This window comes from Lepidochelys olivacea, assembly GCF_965140295.1.
Source record: "Lepidochelys olivacea isolate rLepOli2 genome assembly, chromosome: 7".
In the NCBI taxonomy this organism is placed as follows: domain Eukaryota; kingdom Metazoa; phylum Chordata; order Testudines; family Cheloniidae; genus Lepidochelys; species Lepidochelys olivacea.
In genome coordinates this window covers 71962988-71980062 of record NC_140417.1, presented here as the reverse complement: position 1 = coordinate 71980062, position 17075 = coordinate 71962988, and the positions used below count along the sequence as shown (strand labels likewise).

At 40.8% G+C, this 17075-nt stretch overlaps 1 protein-coding gene across 1 annotated transcript in view; it reads right to left on the bottom strand.

Annotated features, from left to right (window-relative positions):
• The window catches only part of CDHR1 (cadherin related family member 1), a 52619-nt gene that overhangs the window by 9383 nt on the left and 26161 nt on the right, over positions 1-17075 (bottom strand). The window contains exons 9-14 of the mRNA XM_084632844.1: positions 15998-16098; positions 13882-14085; positions 10426-10578; positions 6766-6930; positions 4163-4230; positions 951-1179 (exon numbers count right to left, since the gene is read on the bottom strand). Coding sequence (XP_084488970.1) covers positions 951-1179; positions 4163-4230; positions 6766-6930; positions 10426-10578; positions 13882-14085; positions 15998-16098 — 920 coding nt within the window. The remainder of the gene's footprint in view (positions 1-950; positions 1180-4162; positions 4231-6765; positions 6931-10425; positions 10579-13881; positions 14086-15997; positions 16099-17075) is intronic.

Below are 17075 nucleotides of genomic sequence, written 5' to 3'. Positions count from 1 at the left end.
AAATCTGCTGTGAGATTACTGAGATATTAATGTGTGACCTTAGATGACAAAATTAGCAGTCCTTTCCATGTGAACAATTTTATTTTAGATTAAAGTAAACAAGAAAGTCAGTCCAAATATTATATATCCATGGATGTGATGGTTATAAATGATTCACTTTATAATAGCAGGCATCTTATACTAATTTAGTGGGTATTTCCCAGCAGCCAGACTAGAAGGAACACTTTACACTTACAGGTGAAGTTGATAGAAAACAATTTGACAGCGAGCTAGCTTCACACCACCAAACTATATTTGTTTTTGTTATTATACTTCAATATTTACTTTTGCAACCATATGCATATTCTTGTCATCAGACTTGATCATATATGTTTTCTAATATATATTTTAGGCAGATTATCATTTAACTGTAGATGACATCTGCATTTTTTTTCATATTCCACACCAGACCATTACATATACTACTTGGAAACTGAAGTCCTCTCATTACAGAACCAATGTAACTACACGGACAGATGCAAGTATCCCCACACAATGGACCTGATTTCTGTTTTGAATGGTAGCCTGGTTTCAAGCTCCATGCACATTTACCCACTCCTTGGCATCTGTGCCAATGGTGATGCTGATGGACTTATTTTAAATCTAGCACTATACAGCCCACTATGTGCAAACTGATAATTTAAATGATATAACTTGAGTTTATTATTTTTTTACAGAATGACATTTCTTTTGATGCACTTACCCTTTTGAACAGTATGTAAAATATTATCAGTCCATGTTTTAGATCTCTGTTCTACACTGCCACACCCAACAGGCAAACTAAAACATACTAGAGGGTAACAAATGTGTTTGTTCACATGTATGCACACTTAGGGGCAGGATATTCAAAGCACTTGATGTTGTGCTAACTCTGTGTCTTCTGAAGTCTCAGACATCATTTCATTCCTCACCTCTATTTTCACTGGTGATCCGATGATCATAGTCTTTTCCTGGATGTTCTCACTGAACTCCGGAGAGTGGTCATTGACATCTAGCACAGTGATAAATACCTCAGCCAAGCTATACTTCCCCTCTGTGTCTTCTGCCTTCACATAGAAATTGTACTTTGCAGTGACTTCAGCATCTAATGTGGCCCATGGCTGAGTATAAATAATTCCTGTTGATGGATGGATTAGAAATCTGGAGGAGATGCATGAAAAACAAGCATTTTGAGTGGTCACATTGTGGATGCTCACATCCTAGTCTAGATTATTGAACTGCTGAGGTTAGATACTGGTACCCAAAACAGATGCAAGCTCAAGTTAATTTACATCTTGTCTTGTTGTCTCTGCATAGGCTCAGTGGTGTCACACGGCTTACACCAAAGGCTAAACAGTCAATTGACAAACACATAGGCCCCCTAAAGAAGCAGTTGCGGTTTTCCTCTGACATTGGGAAACCTTATGTGGCACAAAGATAGCATAGCTTGTTCTATGCCACCCATTTCACTGCCTCACAATGCAGGGTGGTGCATCTGGGATGGGCAGGGCTTTGTTGAGGGTGGGGGTTCACACCAGACACAGAAAAGATGCAGTACATGACACTTCACCAGATCTTTGGTCACTGCTCTAAGTTATATTGGATGCCTCTGCCCAGGACTGAGGTAGTGGAAACGTGGACTAGAGACAGCTTTCCTCCACCTTCTTCTCAGCTGCACTGAGTGTGAACTCTGCCTAGCTGACAACTGAGCCTATTGTACAGTACCGTTCAGTTATGGTCTAATGCAAATGAGTATTTAAAGATGTGAGCAGTGGTATAATGCTGGAATTTATGCAGCCAGGAGCCTTATACAAGGTCTCTCCTGTTCTGAAAACAGACCTAAAACCTGACAGATCCCAAATCACTGGCCCTACATATTTTTGCTTGTCCTTTTTGTTTTGAAAAACAGAGAATTATTATTATGTGGTGTCGTTTTATTCTTTATGTGTTAGCCCTTTCAGTTGCATTTCATAGAAGCTTTTGTACTTGTGCAATGCTCAGTGTGATGGCTTTTTCCCAAATGTGATCTCTTTGTGTAGAAACATTAGAGAACTGCATATTTATTCAGGTTATAAGTACAATGTATTAGATCATGTCCTGAATAAAATAAGATTGATTGATTAAAGAGCTGGCCTGGGCTCAGCCACTGCCACCTGGCCACACCTACAAGAGAGGCACAGACTGGAGGAGGAGCTTTAAAATGGGGGCAGAACAGCTCACTTGTTGGCAGACCAGGGAAAAGAACAGATCTTCAACCCTCAGCTCCCAAGGAAAGTGCTGAATGAAGGCAGTAGCTTCTCAGACAACCACTGCCTGATGATCCCTGCCTGAGGGAAGGAAGGGCCAGATCTGGATACATGCTGAGATGGAGTCACTCCTCTCTATCCTTCACTAACTCTGTTTATTTGCATTAATTCCCCTGGTTTTGTGTTCACCAACTATCCTAGAAAGGGAGAGACTTTGAAGTGACCTGGCCAGAGGGCCAAGTCACAGGAAGAGGCAGGCCACCGCAGAGCAGCCATTGGCAGGAGACCCCAGTGGACAGAGTGCTGCTATGCCACACCCCGCCATGAGGAGGTGCCAGTGGTGAGTCGACTCTTTCACATACGGACATTGCTATTCCTATTTGGGAGGGGGAATATTCCAGTATAATGCACCTTTATACCAGTACAACTACATCCATGCTAGGAGTTGTACCAATTTAACTGTTTTGGCAGAAACATCACAGCCCTAACTGAAACAGTTAAATTGGTACAAGAATTGCATGTAGCGCAAACCTAAGTGATGTGCCCAAGCTCACGCTGGAAGTCTGTGGCCGAGCTGGAAATTCAACCCAGATTTCCTGAGTCTCAATCCAGTGCCTTAACCAAAAAAGTTCCATGTTTAGGAAAACAAACAAAAAGCTCACGGCAACCTTATTTCCCTGGTTAAATTCTATTTTAGCTTTAGGAGTGTGAGAATCAGAATAAATTTGCACACACTTTTTTCCCCCCAAGCCTTCAGAAGTTTTTTGGCACCAGCTGTTACATTTTAAACTTAATAGGTCTGAGTGCATTGGCTGGCCTTTGCTTGCTTGCTTCTACCCAATTAACAGCTTGCTTGAGGATTTAGTGAGAAGCTCAAAATAAGCTGTGATTTAGAAGCTCCTGTATGTGCACCCTTGTTTGGATATTTCCCAATAAACCCCTGAAATTCCGGATTTTGACTGCCATAATTAGCATCCTACTCAAAGTGGGGAACAAAGCTTTAAAACCAGGTGGGGAATTTATAGAAGAAATAAAATTTTGCAGGAAAGGGAGATGAGAGTCTGGACAACATACACATTTGCAAGTTCTTCTCTCCAACCACTTAAGTCATAAGGGTCAGGGGTTCAGCAAAACCATGAGAGATGGCCGGCCATATTTAGGATGGCTAGGAGCCCCAGCCAATTATTACATATGCAATAATGGGGTGGGGTTGGAGAGCTGATCAAATTGGTGCTCATTTTCATCTATCCTACAACAGGAAGCAGGAGCTAGGTATCTATTAGAGACCTGGTGAACATCCTGTTCCCTTCCTTCATGCCCTGCTGCGACTAGTGTTTCATGCAAGCAACAGTTCTAATACCCTGTGTTACCAGCCACCGATGCTAGAAGTGCTTACAATGTCGGACATCAGAGAACATTGTGGGAATTTGTTGATATGGTTCCCATGAATTTTTGGTCTTTTCTGTACATTGGGTTGAGTGTTGAAATGGCACCGTTTTTGCAGCTAAATGGGTGTGTGTGTGTGTATGCGGGTGGGGTGTTGTCCACAGAACTTTAATAATAACCAGCACAAAAAACCCTTCCTCCTGTGAAAAGTATTTTTTAAAAATGATAGTTTGAACAGATTCTATGCATTGTCACTTAGCTGCTCTATGTTTTTTGGGGGGCATGTGGGTAAAACACCATAGACTCATACAACAAGTGTTTGCCTGTTTTTTGCAGGAGAAAATATTTTAACAGAAACAACTCAGGAAAAAGACACAGGGTAAGTGCCTCCCGGCCCCCTAGATAATCTCAATATGCATTAGTCTGAGATGCCAGCCGCTGTCTTAACCCTCTTATTTTGTCAGTAGTGATTTCTCTTTTTGATGTATTCAAAGGTTAACTTTTTTACTTACAGATCAGCTCCTGTTCCATATATGGAGTATTTGACTTCTCCCCAGAGTCCTGAATCTGGGTCTGTGGCCTGAAGAAAAGAATTCAAAAGAGTCCTGATTTATTAACCTGTAGTAAAGTGTATTTTCCTATTGTACCTAATAATAGCACACTGAATGCCAAACAGATTTTTCCCCTTTTAAAATGTTTTGTCAGTATATTTATGGAACTTTCATTAACAATTTGCATTTGGAAGTTTGCAAAATCTTATAAAATCAAATGGTAATGAGTGATACAGCAAAGCTTTTTCATACAACCACCTCCTAAGCATTCTACATGAACATAAGCAGTATAAACTATAATATATATATATATGTATAATCTATAATACTTATCAGGTGACTCCATTCTTAGGCATTTGACATTATCTTATAACATCCTTTCTTTCATAGGAGTAAGGAGTGCATTAGTGCACTGACCAAACAAACAACTCCTTCTCAAACTTTACTAGAGATCAGGTAAATATGAGTGCAGTGTCCTTGGCCAAAACTGTCTTTTAAATAACACAGAGATTTTTTTAAAAGTGTCTCTGCTGTGGTATATTTAGTTGATATTTGTACATAACATTATTTCAATTTGGCTGGTGTTTTGATCATTCTTGTGCATGTGGGCCCAGGTTGCGTTGCAGGTATCTCTTCAGATGTTGCAACTTTGTTCTTCATTCTTATTAGTTTCTCCATGGGCTCAGGGTTGGGAGAAGCAGTTGACTTGATAGAGGGAGCTATTTATGTTTTCTTTGGTACCTATGAGGAATTTTTTGTTACATCAGTATGTCTGTCCATCTACCTCTAAATGCAGAGATACTTGATGTAGGAAGGTGTGCTGTTGAGTGTATAACTGGCTCCCTCAGTTGCTTGTTTAAACATTTCTTGCTTGTTTTGCAGTCTTTAGCAATGTCTTTGATTTCTAAACTCATGCAAGGCCGGTGTAACTCATCTGTGGCCTTGTGGGGAGTGGGGACATGCATCTGGTTCCTGATAACTACCATGGATTCTTGTCAACTTCTCAGGTCTCATAACTTTGGGTTCTTTTTACTGGAATCCATTTTGCATGCTATTTTTTCCTGGGAAGTCCAGTATTCTCTAATACATCTTTCATATCTACCCATCCTGCTAGAGCAGTACTTTCCAAGCCCGCAGTATCTCAGCTTGCTGGGTGTATCTCTGAATCTGGCACTAATCTGGTGCCTACATGATGTTTAGTATTGAATATGAACTGTTAAGATTCACTGTCCTCTTTGCCTTTGACCAGAAGGACCTTATTTTGCTGCTTTTGCAAAATGTTTTTTTTTTTAAAACATTTTCTGCAGACCACCTCAGTGTTGGACACTGTTCTTCTTCTGACTGCTACAATAAGGAACATCATAATCTCTATGCTGTGCTGCCTTGATGCCAGTGTGTCCTATGGTGAGCCTCTTCTTTCTTGTTTTGATGTTCTTCCCTACATAGAGTTTAGTGTTTTCACCTCCAGGATCTGCAGTTAGTACTTCCAGGAGCATTTGTGTCATTTCACTACTTCTGCAGCACATGGTAGGACTTAGTTTGGGCTCCCTTAGCATCCTGCCTCAGGCATCTATGTCTCTGGTGCCCAGCACTATGTGATCTTGTATCACTCTCAGATTAACACGTGGCTTTTGACTGCCTCAGCTTTGTGTGACATACTGAACTATGGGTTCTCGCTCTGACTCTAGTGGTTGTATTAAACAGATGTATAACATTCCTTTTGGGCTGGAAACGTTTCTTCAGTGCTCACAGGGTCTCTGTAACATTTTGCTTTCCTTCCTCTGGCAGTGTGAGATATTGGTAAATGTATAAGCAATCTCTTCCCATTTCTGAACACATGAAAGCAATTCTTACATTGGGGTCATTCTTTTCCAATTCTGGTGCATTTTTATAGTCTTGCTCGTGAGCACCATAATTATGCATGTAGCAATCATGTCACCTTTGCAATCTATGGAAGATGGGTCTAGAAATTCACTAGCAGCCATTTTCCTTTTCTTTTTGTTCACCCTCAATCCAATCCAAGTCTTTCTTACAACAATGCCAGCCTCACTCAGCTATCACATCTTTCAGCTGAAGTGTGTGACATTTTTATGGCTTAAAAAACAAATACAATAAAATAAAAATGGCACTTCAGACACATTGTTTGAAAATGCTTTGCTGAAACAACAGCTACCTTGCTGAGCATTGTGTGCTAACATAATGTCAGACACTGAGTGGCTCTACACATTAGAGCTTAATATACTGCTACTCTGGGTATGGGGATAGTTGTGAGTCCATATTGCCTTTATCCCAAATGCACTTAGTTATGAGACTGCAGGAGCAGGCATTCTTTTACTCATTGATTGAAAGATGTTTCAGCAGGTGAGCAGCCAGCAAACACAGGAATGACTCCCACCCGTGTTGAGGTCAATGACAAAACTCCCATTGACTTCAACATGGGAGTAGAAGAGAGCACATAAAGAATAAGAAGTTATTATGAGGACAGAGCCACTGACATACTTTGGCAGTTTCCATAGACAGATAGTTAGATCAGATATATCTCTGGAAGACTGAATAAAGCTTACTGTTACAGCCACTACATTGGACCCTCCTGGGGAATTCTCTGGAATCCTGGCAATGTAATAATCAGATGAGAACTTTGGGACATTGTCATTGGTGTCCAAGAGACGTATCACTATATCCGCCGTTGAGCTAAACTTCTCAGGAGTGTTCACCTCTATGGCAAGAAGCTAAGAAGATAAAATAATGAATTCTACTATTATTATTGCAAGTATTTGGGAGGCATCTATCACTATGCCTAGGTGCATTTTATCCCAATTAGAATGGAAACCAACACCACAAGAAGGGAAGCACGGGTTGTGTAACTGGGCATATCATGCAAAAATCAAACTAATTTTTTAAATTGATAAATATTTTAAAATAAACTTCAGCCATGTCCTTGCCCACTTTGTGTTTGCTTTCCTTGAAAGTCTGAGCAATCCATTTGAATTTTTGTGGGAAGGAAATTTCAAATTTGTCTCTGCAAGTATGTGCAGAAACCAAATTTTAAATCTGTATGTGTCATTATTTACAGAAGAAGTGCTTGCCTGACTGTCTGACTAATCACAGTTACCAGTATCACTCAGAGAGTGTGTATTGAAAATCAAATATCTGCAGAGAACTGTTCCAGATTTTAAAAAAATGTCTCAAATACATTGATTAGCTTGAACAATGAATAAAATGATGGCATCACGATCTGCTGATGAACATTTTGCAGGCAGAAGCTAAATCATCAGATTATTTGCACCACTCCAGTGTTCTGCAGCTATTCACAGAAGGTGACTCAACTTGCTTGGATGGACTCAGGATGGGAGACAGCAGCTAGTAGACAAAATATTAGGGTCTGCAGAACCTGGTGTCACTGAAAAGCCTAGAACAAGAAATGTTTCAGAGTAACAGCCGTGTTAGTCTGTATTCGCAAAAAGAAAAGGAGTACTTGTGGCACCTTAGAGACTAAGCAATTTATTTGAGCATAAGCTTTCGTGAGCTACAGCTCATTTCATCGGATGCATACTGTGGAAAGTGTAGAAGATCTTTTTATACACACAAAGCATGAAAAAATACCTCCCCGCACCCCACTCTCCTGCTGGTAATAGCTTATCTAAAGTGATCACTCTCCTTACAATGTGTATGATAATCAAGTTGGGCCATTTCCAGCACAAATTCAGGGGGGGAGTGGGAGAAAACCTGAATTTGTGCTGGAAATGGCCCAACTTGATTATCATACGCATTGTAAGGAGAGTGAACACTTTAGATAAGCTATTACCAGTAGGAGAGTGGGGTGGGGGGAGGTATTTTTTCATGCTTTGTGTGTATAAAAAGATCTTCTACACTTTCCACAGTATGCATCCGATGAAGTGAGCTGTAGCTCACGAAAGCTTATGCTCAAATAAATTGGTTAGTCTCTAAGGTGCCACAAGTACTCCTTTTCTTAGAACAAGAAATGTATTTTACATCTCGCCATAAACACAGCCAGGCTGGGACTCATGTATTTAAAGTAGGATCAAATTCCAGAGGTTCCACTAATGAGAACTCCCAGCCCAAATTCCCTTGAGCTTCAACCTATCTGGAGTCATACCTTCTGAGTGTAGGTGTCCTGGTGAAGCTTAGTGGAAGAGACTGCCTTTGTGCTGGGCCTGAGCAATTAGGACTTTATTAGATAGTGACCAGCACCTTGAATTCCATGTTGAAATGAACTACTGCACCAGGGCAGCTAGACAGAGCACTAGTCAGTGCGGGTTTCAGAGTAGCAGCCGTGTTAGTCTGTATTTGAAAAAGAAAAGGAGTACTTGTGGCACCTTAGAGACTAACCAATTGTGCGATATGTTCTCATTCTGCCCCTCTGAAAAGGCAAGCAGACGCATGCTGCACCTGATCGAGCTGCTAAGTGGCCTTCTAGATTAGCCCACTGTAAATTTAGATTGTAACAATCCAGTTTGGAGGTGACCCCCAAGCATGCCCAAATAAATGTGTTAGTCTCTAAGGTGCTACAAGGACTCCTTGTTGTTTTTGAGTTACAATAGGCTCCAGGCCTAGAGGAGTGGGCTCATTTGTGTGGTCAGTTGAAGACAAAAGATGTTTCTGGCCACTGTGCTGCTAACTGGGCGTCCAGGAGAACTGAGGAATCTAGCAAATGCCCACGAGGGTGAATCACTGTGCTAACTGGAGGGCAGAAGCTCTCCACTGAGCCATTGTCTGGTCAATTCCTCTAGATCACTCCCTGGGTGTCGTGCTTTCCACCTACATCCTGAAGAATGGACCTGGCATGCTGCTGTATACACTAAGGGCAGACTAATGTGTGATTGATTTCTATGGTATGCTAATGGACAACTGTAAATTAGCAGGAAAGGAGTTAATCACTGATTAGGGAAGGTATAACAGTTTTGATGGACTGTAGGGGATAGGCATTAGAATAGAAACCAGCCCAAATCTTGTCCAAAATGTTAACTGAAAGAACTTACTCTGGCAGTGGGGGTAGCAAGTGGCTTGAACTTGCCAAGTATATAAGACAGCTAGTGGGTTGTTTGAAAAAAATAATTGCCATATTTCAAACCTGGATATCTGATTTTCCCACCACCCTCCTTTCCCAGTAGGAATTTAGAAACAGGCGTTGCATTTTTAGCAAAATCTGTGCAGTTCAACTTTAAACTCTTGTGAAAATCATTTTATCCAAACAAAGTGAGAGATCTCATAGGGGAAAAAAATCCTCTTCACTTGTAATTACTACTTTTGGTATTCATTGCAGTAGCATTCGCCTGAATTCTCTCAGTGTTCATGAGCTGGTTGGTTCAATATAGAATTCAAGGTATTCATGAGCTGTGTAATTTTTTAGTGGTCTTTTAGTAACTTACCATGAATAAATCTGCACTACTTTTAACTGATTTGGGCAGTGCTTCATAATCGGCCAAGAAGCTTCCATCTGAATACAATAATAATATGTTGTATTTCTATAGCACTTTGAATATAAGGAGTACCAGGTGCTTTACAAACATGACAAATGGTAGAACTGAGACACAGCAGTGAAGTGATTTGCTGAGGTCACATGGCAAATCCTTGGCAAAGCTGGACATAGAACACAGGAAATCTGACTCCCACAATGCTCCCTCTAATCATTACAGAAACTGCCTCTTTGTATACAAAACATGCAGAGCCCATTAGTACCTAACTATAACTTGGATAAAATATTTTACGATTAACAAGGCGCTGAAGGCAATGAGCTACAAAAGAAAACTAATTACTCATCAGCTGGGGTCTTCCACCAGTTTCAGCAGTAACATACTGTAAAGCAAGACCAAGTGCCACATGGCATAAGACTGAGTAGGTGAAATCCTGGATTCACTAAAATCAGTGGGGCCAGGATTGCATCTAATGAACTTATTGGCATAAGTGAAATAGTCACCCTGATGTGCATAGTCTACAGTGCTTCAGAAACATCACAAAATGAAATTTCTATACAAATGTAACAGATAGAACTCCTTGCATTCACTGGGCCAAAGATAGCCCACAGTCTTCAGTTACACTCATTAAACACTACAGCAGTCAATGACCTGAGGGAAGAATTTGGCTTGGTGAGCTTCATTTACAAGGCCATAACATCATTAGCATTCAGTCAGACAGCCCCAGTTGAAACCAGAAGTCAAAACCCATCACGTATATGATTGGAGCGGGCAAGGAACGTACTATACCTTAAAGGTTAACAACTGGAACTTCTCATAATCTATGGCAGCAGAGTTCTCCACTATTATGGTAACCTGAGCCTCATTCAGGACGGTTTGGGGAACAACTCGGAAAATGCCACCGGGTCCAACTAGCCGGAGGTTGAATTTAGCATTGGCCCCCTGGGAACAAAGCATAGGTATGAAAGTAAAAGCAGTACAAAGTGATGTTGCTTGGCTTTCAACAGCAGAGCTACATTTACTGATGCATGGCATAGGCTCCATTTTTATTCAGTACGTGTATAATTAGAATGTGTGTCTGACTGCTTAGAACCTTCTGTTCCCCATCTCCTGGGTAAGAGAGTGCTAAGAGGCTTACTAAAGTAATCACTGCAGCTCTGGTCACAGGGCACACATGGCTTTTTTAAAAAAAATAGATTAATTATTCCTCCAATTACAATGGAAAAACACTGACTAGGGCTGGCTAGGTGGGCAATTCATGTGAGAAAGAGGCGTTGAGTAAGCTTCAAGGCTTGTGTCCCCTGAACTGGTTGTGTTCCAGGAGCACATAGATTGGTGATTCTAATAAGGTTTATTCCTTCCATCTTCCTGACCAGAATTTTATAACAACCAAAGAAGCAAGGGTCTCCAGAGAATCCATCCTGTGCTTTGTAGTGTGATCGATGCATTGCTGGACAGGACTTAGTGAGTTTAGTCAGTACTATAGGTATGTGTATATAGAGCAATTAAGCTTTTTATGTGATGCACTGCTTTGTCTCTTTTTTTTTCTTTTTGATTTAGGAAGCTCCCTCTAACTTGCAGAGAACAGGTGACTGGAGGTAAAGGATGACCCAGTGGTGGAACAGTGGAAAACAAGTGAAATCACTGAACAGTATATATATAAAAGGCATCAACATAGGACATTCTGCCACGCACTGATAAAGGATCAAGCTATTGTACACCAGAACAATTCTGCCAAGTTTTATCTGAACATGGCAGAAAAAAGGAAGGTTCATACAGATAGCCGTTTTAGCCATTAATCTGGCAGACATTTATGCTTTCCTATAGAGGATGGGGCAAGATGAGCTGAATGTGATTTATCAACTAACAACAGGTATCAATCTCTCAACAGCTGTGATTCCCAACTGTCGCCACCAGCCAGGATCACTGATTGGCTGATGCTATGATGTCCCTCCAGAATGCCGTACTTCTAGTAGTGGTGATGTAGAAACAGGACAGCCCCCACTTGCTGATGTACACATAGGTGGACTAAGCCTGGGTAGTCACTACTTCAATACTTGCCCATCTCAAAGGGAAAAAAGCCAATGTTAATCCCCAAAGCAAATCTGAGTATTTTCAGGTTCAAGCTCAGTGTCTTGTGTTGCGCTGGAATCCAAACTCCCACAATTAAAGGATAGCCCATTGGCTCCTTTTTGCCTGCAGTGGAGAGCGGAGCGACACATACAAATACCAGCTGGATGTGACTGATGTGCATGGAATGAGTAAGAGCAGTGGCAATGCAGAATGCTATCTTCCCACCCAGGCCAAGATCCCCTATGCATGGGACTCCACAGGTTTTGAGGGGGACTATGCTGTGTTGGAGGTGGCTGCTCTGCATAGTTTGCTTCCTCCCAAAACTGAGTGACTTTCTGTCAAGAAATTTTGCAGACCCCACCTCTGGTCAGAGCAACCCATGTTCCATGAGCCCAGCTGGACAATCTCAGAGCAGGGGAATGTCAGGAGAGCCAGTGGAAGCATGGCTGCTGTCTTTCCTTATAGTGAGAAGAGGTGTGGAGCGTAGAGCAGAGGGGTTTCGCTCCATACTCCTCAGGCTTTGCAGAAATTAGAGGCTGTACCTCCTGCTCCATCCCACGCCACTGCTTACCCATTCCACCAGTAAGCAAAGTGAGCCAAAGACTCGGTATGTAAAGTATGAAACATTGCTTTCTTTACATTTTGCCTTGAATGAGTGTGTGCGCAGAAGGGGAATAATTTGGCTTTAGGCCTTTAAAAGAAAACAAAACATTGTGTGACACTGAGCAGCAGAAAACATGTTCAGAAATGTATTTGATATAGGTACAAATGCTTTCTGTATATTTTATAATCTGGTTGTAATCTACGTGACTTTTTTTTTTTTTAACTCTAAGTAGAGAAAAAGCCAGCATAGAAGTTTTTCAGTTTGCTTCCTTCTGCTGCTGCAGCAGCAGCAATAATGGCAGGGCTGAGTGGGCACTCATGCGTAAGTAGTTGTTTATCTGCTTGCTGCAGAGCAGCAGGAGGAAGCCATTGGGTTTGATAGCAGTACAATAGTAACAGCACAATACTGAGTACAGTGACATAAGAACATTGCTGTTAACAGAATATGGTTCTGGGATGTTGTCACTCCGTAACCTCAGGCTAACTCAAATGGAGGCCAGCGATACAGTAGCTATCTTAGGATTTCCTATAGCAATATTGCCATAGTATTTAGGTGCTTCTTAGGTCAGTTAGAACTACAAGGTGAGGTCCCAAGTGGGCTTCATGAAGTCTTTGTTCTTTTCCCTTGTCTGGCTATAGGACGCTCTTCTTGGGGTCTAAGCTTTATCAAAGCATGTGCTGCAACTCATGTTAAAGGATAAAGGCCAGAAGAATGATAAGTTGTAGGTTTTACTAACAGAAGCAATGAAAGGGGCAAGGACTGTATTGTCTCCATAAGGCTGTGGGAGACAGCAGTAATAAAGCTACTATTTGTAAAGCATTTTGAAGTTGTAAAATGCTAAGTAGTCCTCCCATTACCTCTAGAAATTATGCAAGAATGTATTATCCTCATTTTACATATGGAGAAACTAAGTGAGAGAGGTGAAGGGTCAGATGCTGATTCCATGTCATTGTAAATCATGCGTAACTCCACCAAACTCAATGGAGTTATATTAGTGGTAAAACTAGTTTGAGATTGTAAATAGGGCCTAAAATGTCTAAGGGCTTGTCTACACTTACCGGGGGATTGACGAGTGGCGATTGATACATCTGCGGTCGATTTAGCAGGCCTAGTGAAGACCCGCTATGTCGACCTCAGATCACTCTCCCATCAACTCCTGTACTCCATCAGAATGAGAAGAGTAAGGGGAGTTGACAGGAGAGTGTCTCCCATCAACATAGCATAGTGTGGACCCCGCAGTAAGTAGGTCTAGCTATGTTGACTTGAATTACACTACTAACGTAATTCAAATTGTGTAGCTTAGATTGACTTTCCCACGTAGTGTAGACAAGACCTTAGGCCCCAGCAGGAGTCAGTGTCTGAGCTGGGGTTAGAACTCATAGGGTTCAAGCCAATAGACCGTACCTCTCTTTTAAGCATTCACAGCACTGTTAATGGGCAATCGTATTATAATACTAATAACCTAACCTTGCTCCTCTCCAAAATTTAGGTGCCCAGATATTACAGGGAAAAGTGCTGGAGAAAACCTTTAGACAGCCAGACTAGATAGATACTCTTCACAAACTCACCTGATCTGAATCGTTGACTGTAATTTTCAGGCCCCTCAGGATCTCACCCTCAGGTGGGTGCTCATACATTGTCAGTTCAAATCGATTCTGGGGCCCATTTTCTCCATAGAAAGTTGGTGGGTGGTTGTTGAGGTCGACGACCCTTATAGTCACGATGGCAAAAGCATATGCTGTCACATCACCATCTAGACTTATTTCTGATGCCTGTGACAGGTAAAAGAAACAAATTGTAGGGCTTTCGTTGTGGAGAACTATCAGTTCAATTAAAATGTTTCTTTTCTCAGGCCCTCAGAGGGCCTTAATCTGTGTGAACAAATCACATTGATATTAAGGGGAACTTTTTACATGAGTTGAGTATGTCTGATGCCTTTACATTTGTCTATATCTTTAAATTCATGTTAGAAGGGAGCATAACCTTGGTATGAAGCTTAGGGGTGGAATCTTGACTCTATTGAAGTCAAACCGCACTGACTTTCAGTGAGGTCAGGATTTCATTCTAGAGCTCTACAAACTTGCAGAAAGTCATATTTGTCCTCAGCCATCCAAAAGCTTAAAAAAAACCAATGGTCCTGCATTGGCCACGAGGCCGTGTCTTCAGAAAAGAGCTCCACTCTTCACTCAGCTTCACTCTTCACTTCTTCTCCACTCTGTCCTAGAATGAAAACTGCTCTCTAGGGACGAATTATCCAATTGACATAAAATAAGATGATCTGAACTTTTGCCCAGAATGAAGATGCAAGGTGAATAGGAACCCAAAACTCTTTGAAGTTCCAAAAAGCTTGGACTTTTCCTCCAGGTTATTTTTCAGGTACCCATGCTCTTCTTGGTTCTGGCTGAGGGCATGAGTGCTGAAGCACGGAGAGAAGAACTGTGCTTTTGCAGTATTTGGGGGGCATATGGGAAGAAGAAAGTACTAGAAATTTCCTTCTAGAGAGACTGTTCTCCGATTTATAGCCCTGCTTTGCTGACCCCATGGATAGGCAACCAAACTGAACTGAACCGAACCACCAGAGCTGTTGAGGTTCACCCAGTCATTACTCTCTCATTGACTGTGCCTTTGATGTTTCTTCCACTACAAAGGAAACTCTGGCTGCTGCTTTGTGTAAGAAATTAGTTACCAGTAACTGAGGAATCAAACCCATTTCAGTCAAAGAGTGTTCAAACCAACACCAATTATGGCCCAATATTTCAACCTTTGTTCCACTTGCATCAACTGACTTGATGGTACAGCATGATGCAACATGATTTTAACATGAATTTCTCTAGAGGATTTTATGTCTTAAATCTCTGAGCATGCAGAGCCAGATTCTCATCTTGAAGTCAATAGCATCCCACCAGTTTACACAAGCTAAGAATCTGACCCTTCACTATTGCTTTTAGTATAAAATAATACAGCATTCATTTATTTATCTTTGGGCTAAGTCACAAGGCTAAGGCTAAGGCCCTTCTAAAGACTTAATCCAGTTCTTATTCAGGAAAATTGCCATTGTTTTCAATGCATGTTTGTGTGAGGAAAAATTGACAAGGGCCTAATGATGTGGCCCTGTGCCATTAAAAGGTTGATCGTTAGAATCCTGTGTAAATTTAGGCAGCATGTCACATTCATATTCTGTCTCTTTCAAATTCTGTTCTCTTTTCAATTCTAACCTTGGACATGTGTGTCAAACTTTTGTGTTAGAGACCCAGTCAAGTGGATATGGATTTAATAGCTAAGCTCCACTATTCAACAACATTTATCCTAACCCTCTCAATGATTATAGATTTAATAGTAATCCACTCCAGCAGATATGGATTTAATAATTCATTATTTTCCATACTCGGTAATAAAAATCGAAAACAGAGAGTTAGCAGACAATCATCTAAGGGAAAGAAGACTGTAGAGCTGGGAATTAATTTGTGACTATTAGATTTTATTTCCAAGAGGAAACTGGGGGCACTTTGAATATCTGGGCAAACAACAGGAAATTATGCTGATTTACATGAGGTGATGATCTGACCCTTGAGCATACAAATACAACATGTAGCACTTAAGACTTGGTTCATGTTACCTGTTTTTAAACACAGATTGACATTCATGGCTAGTAGATCATGGGCACAGGGGAACTATGGAACATACCTGAATTTTTAGTTCATACACTTCTTTCTTTAATTTACTTGGGTTTTTTGTAACAGAAATAGCTCCAGTCGTATTATTTATTTCAAAAGATCCTTCACTTCCTGTCACAAGAGAGAGGGACATTTGATTATGCTGATCACATTTTCCAGCTTCCTGAAAAAGAAGAGTTCTAAAAAAACACGAGCAGTAAAATGTACAGTGTTTTGTCCAAAAAATAAGTTGTAGTTCCTGTCTAGCCACTCGGTGACAAGGGACTGTGAGGTAGGGCACCTAACACAGCCTCTGCAAGGAGTAGTAATTTACCGGCCTGAACTCACTTTGGATACTAAGAGATAGAAATGTCATTGCTACCACATTTTAGGCATATAGCTGGTGGTCATCAACGGGGTGGATGTAGATGCTTGAAGTGGTGCAGTTTTTCTGTATCATGTAATGTTTAAATATTGTTGGGCAAAAAAATCACACAAAGGGCCATAACTCATAGAAACAATTTAATTTTTAACCAAAATTGGCAGAAAGCTTCTAAATACAATTGATAATGCAACTATAGACTCAAAATATGACTGCCTTAGAAAGTTTGGGAAATATTTTGCTCCAGGTGATATTTTATGCATTTTCCCATACTTTTTTTTTTGCCTTTGATTAAAGCACAACAGTATAAGCTCATCACACGACAGTCACATGACAGTCAGAGCTCATTTGTACCATGTAATACATCAAAATATTTGTCATTATTTGTGCAGTGGATTGAGTTGTGAAGTTTTGCAGATAATAAGATTTTCTACTCTCTAATTATAAAACATGTATTTCTGATGTCATCTTTATGCCCAGAGACATAAGTCTAAAGCACGCACGATAAAACTGTAATCATCTTCTTATGATCACTGAACACAAGGATAAACTATTTATATAACAGTAATGACTCTTGGTAAGAGGGCCGTAGAATGTCTTGTATGAATATATCATGTGAATAACAAAGTATAATAATGTACTCTTATTATTCCTGCATAACACTATGAGCTCCTGAAAGTCTAATGAAACACCCCCTTGGGCTTTATCAAACTCTGGAGCACTCCAT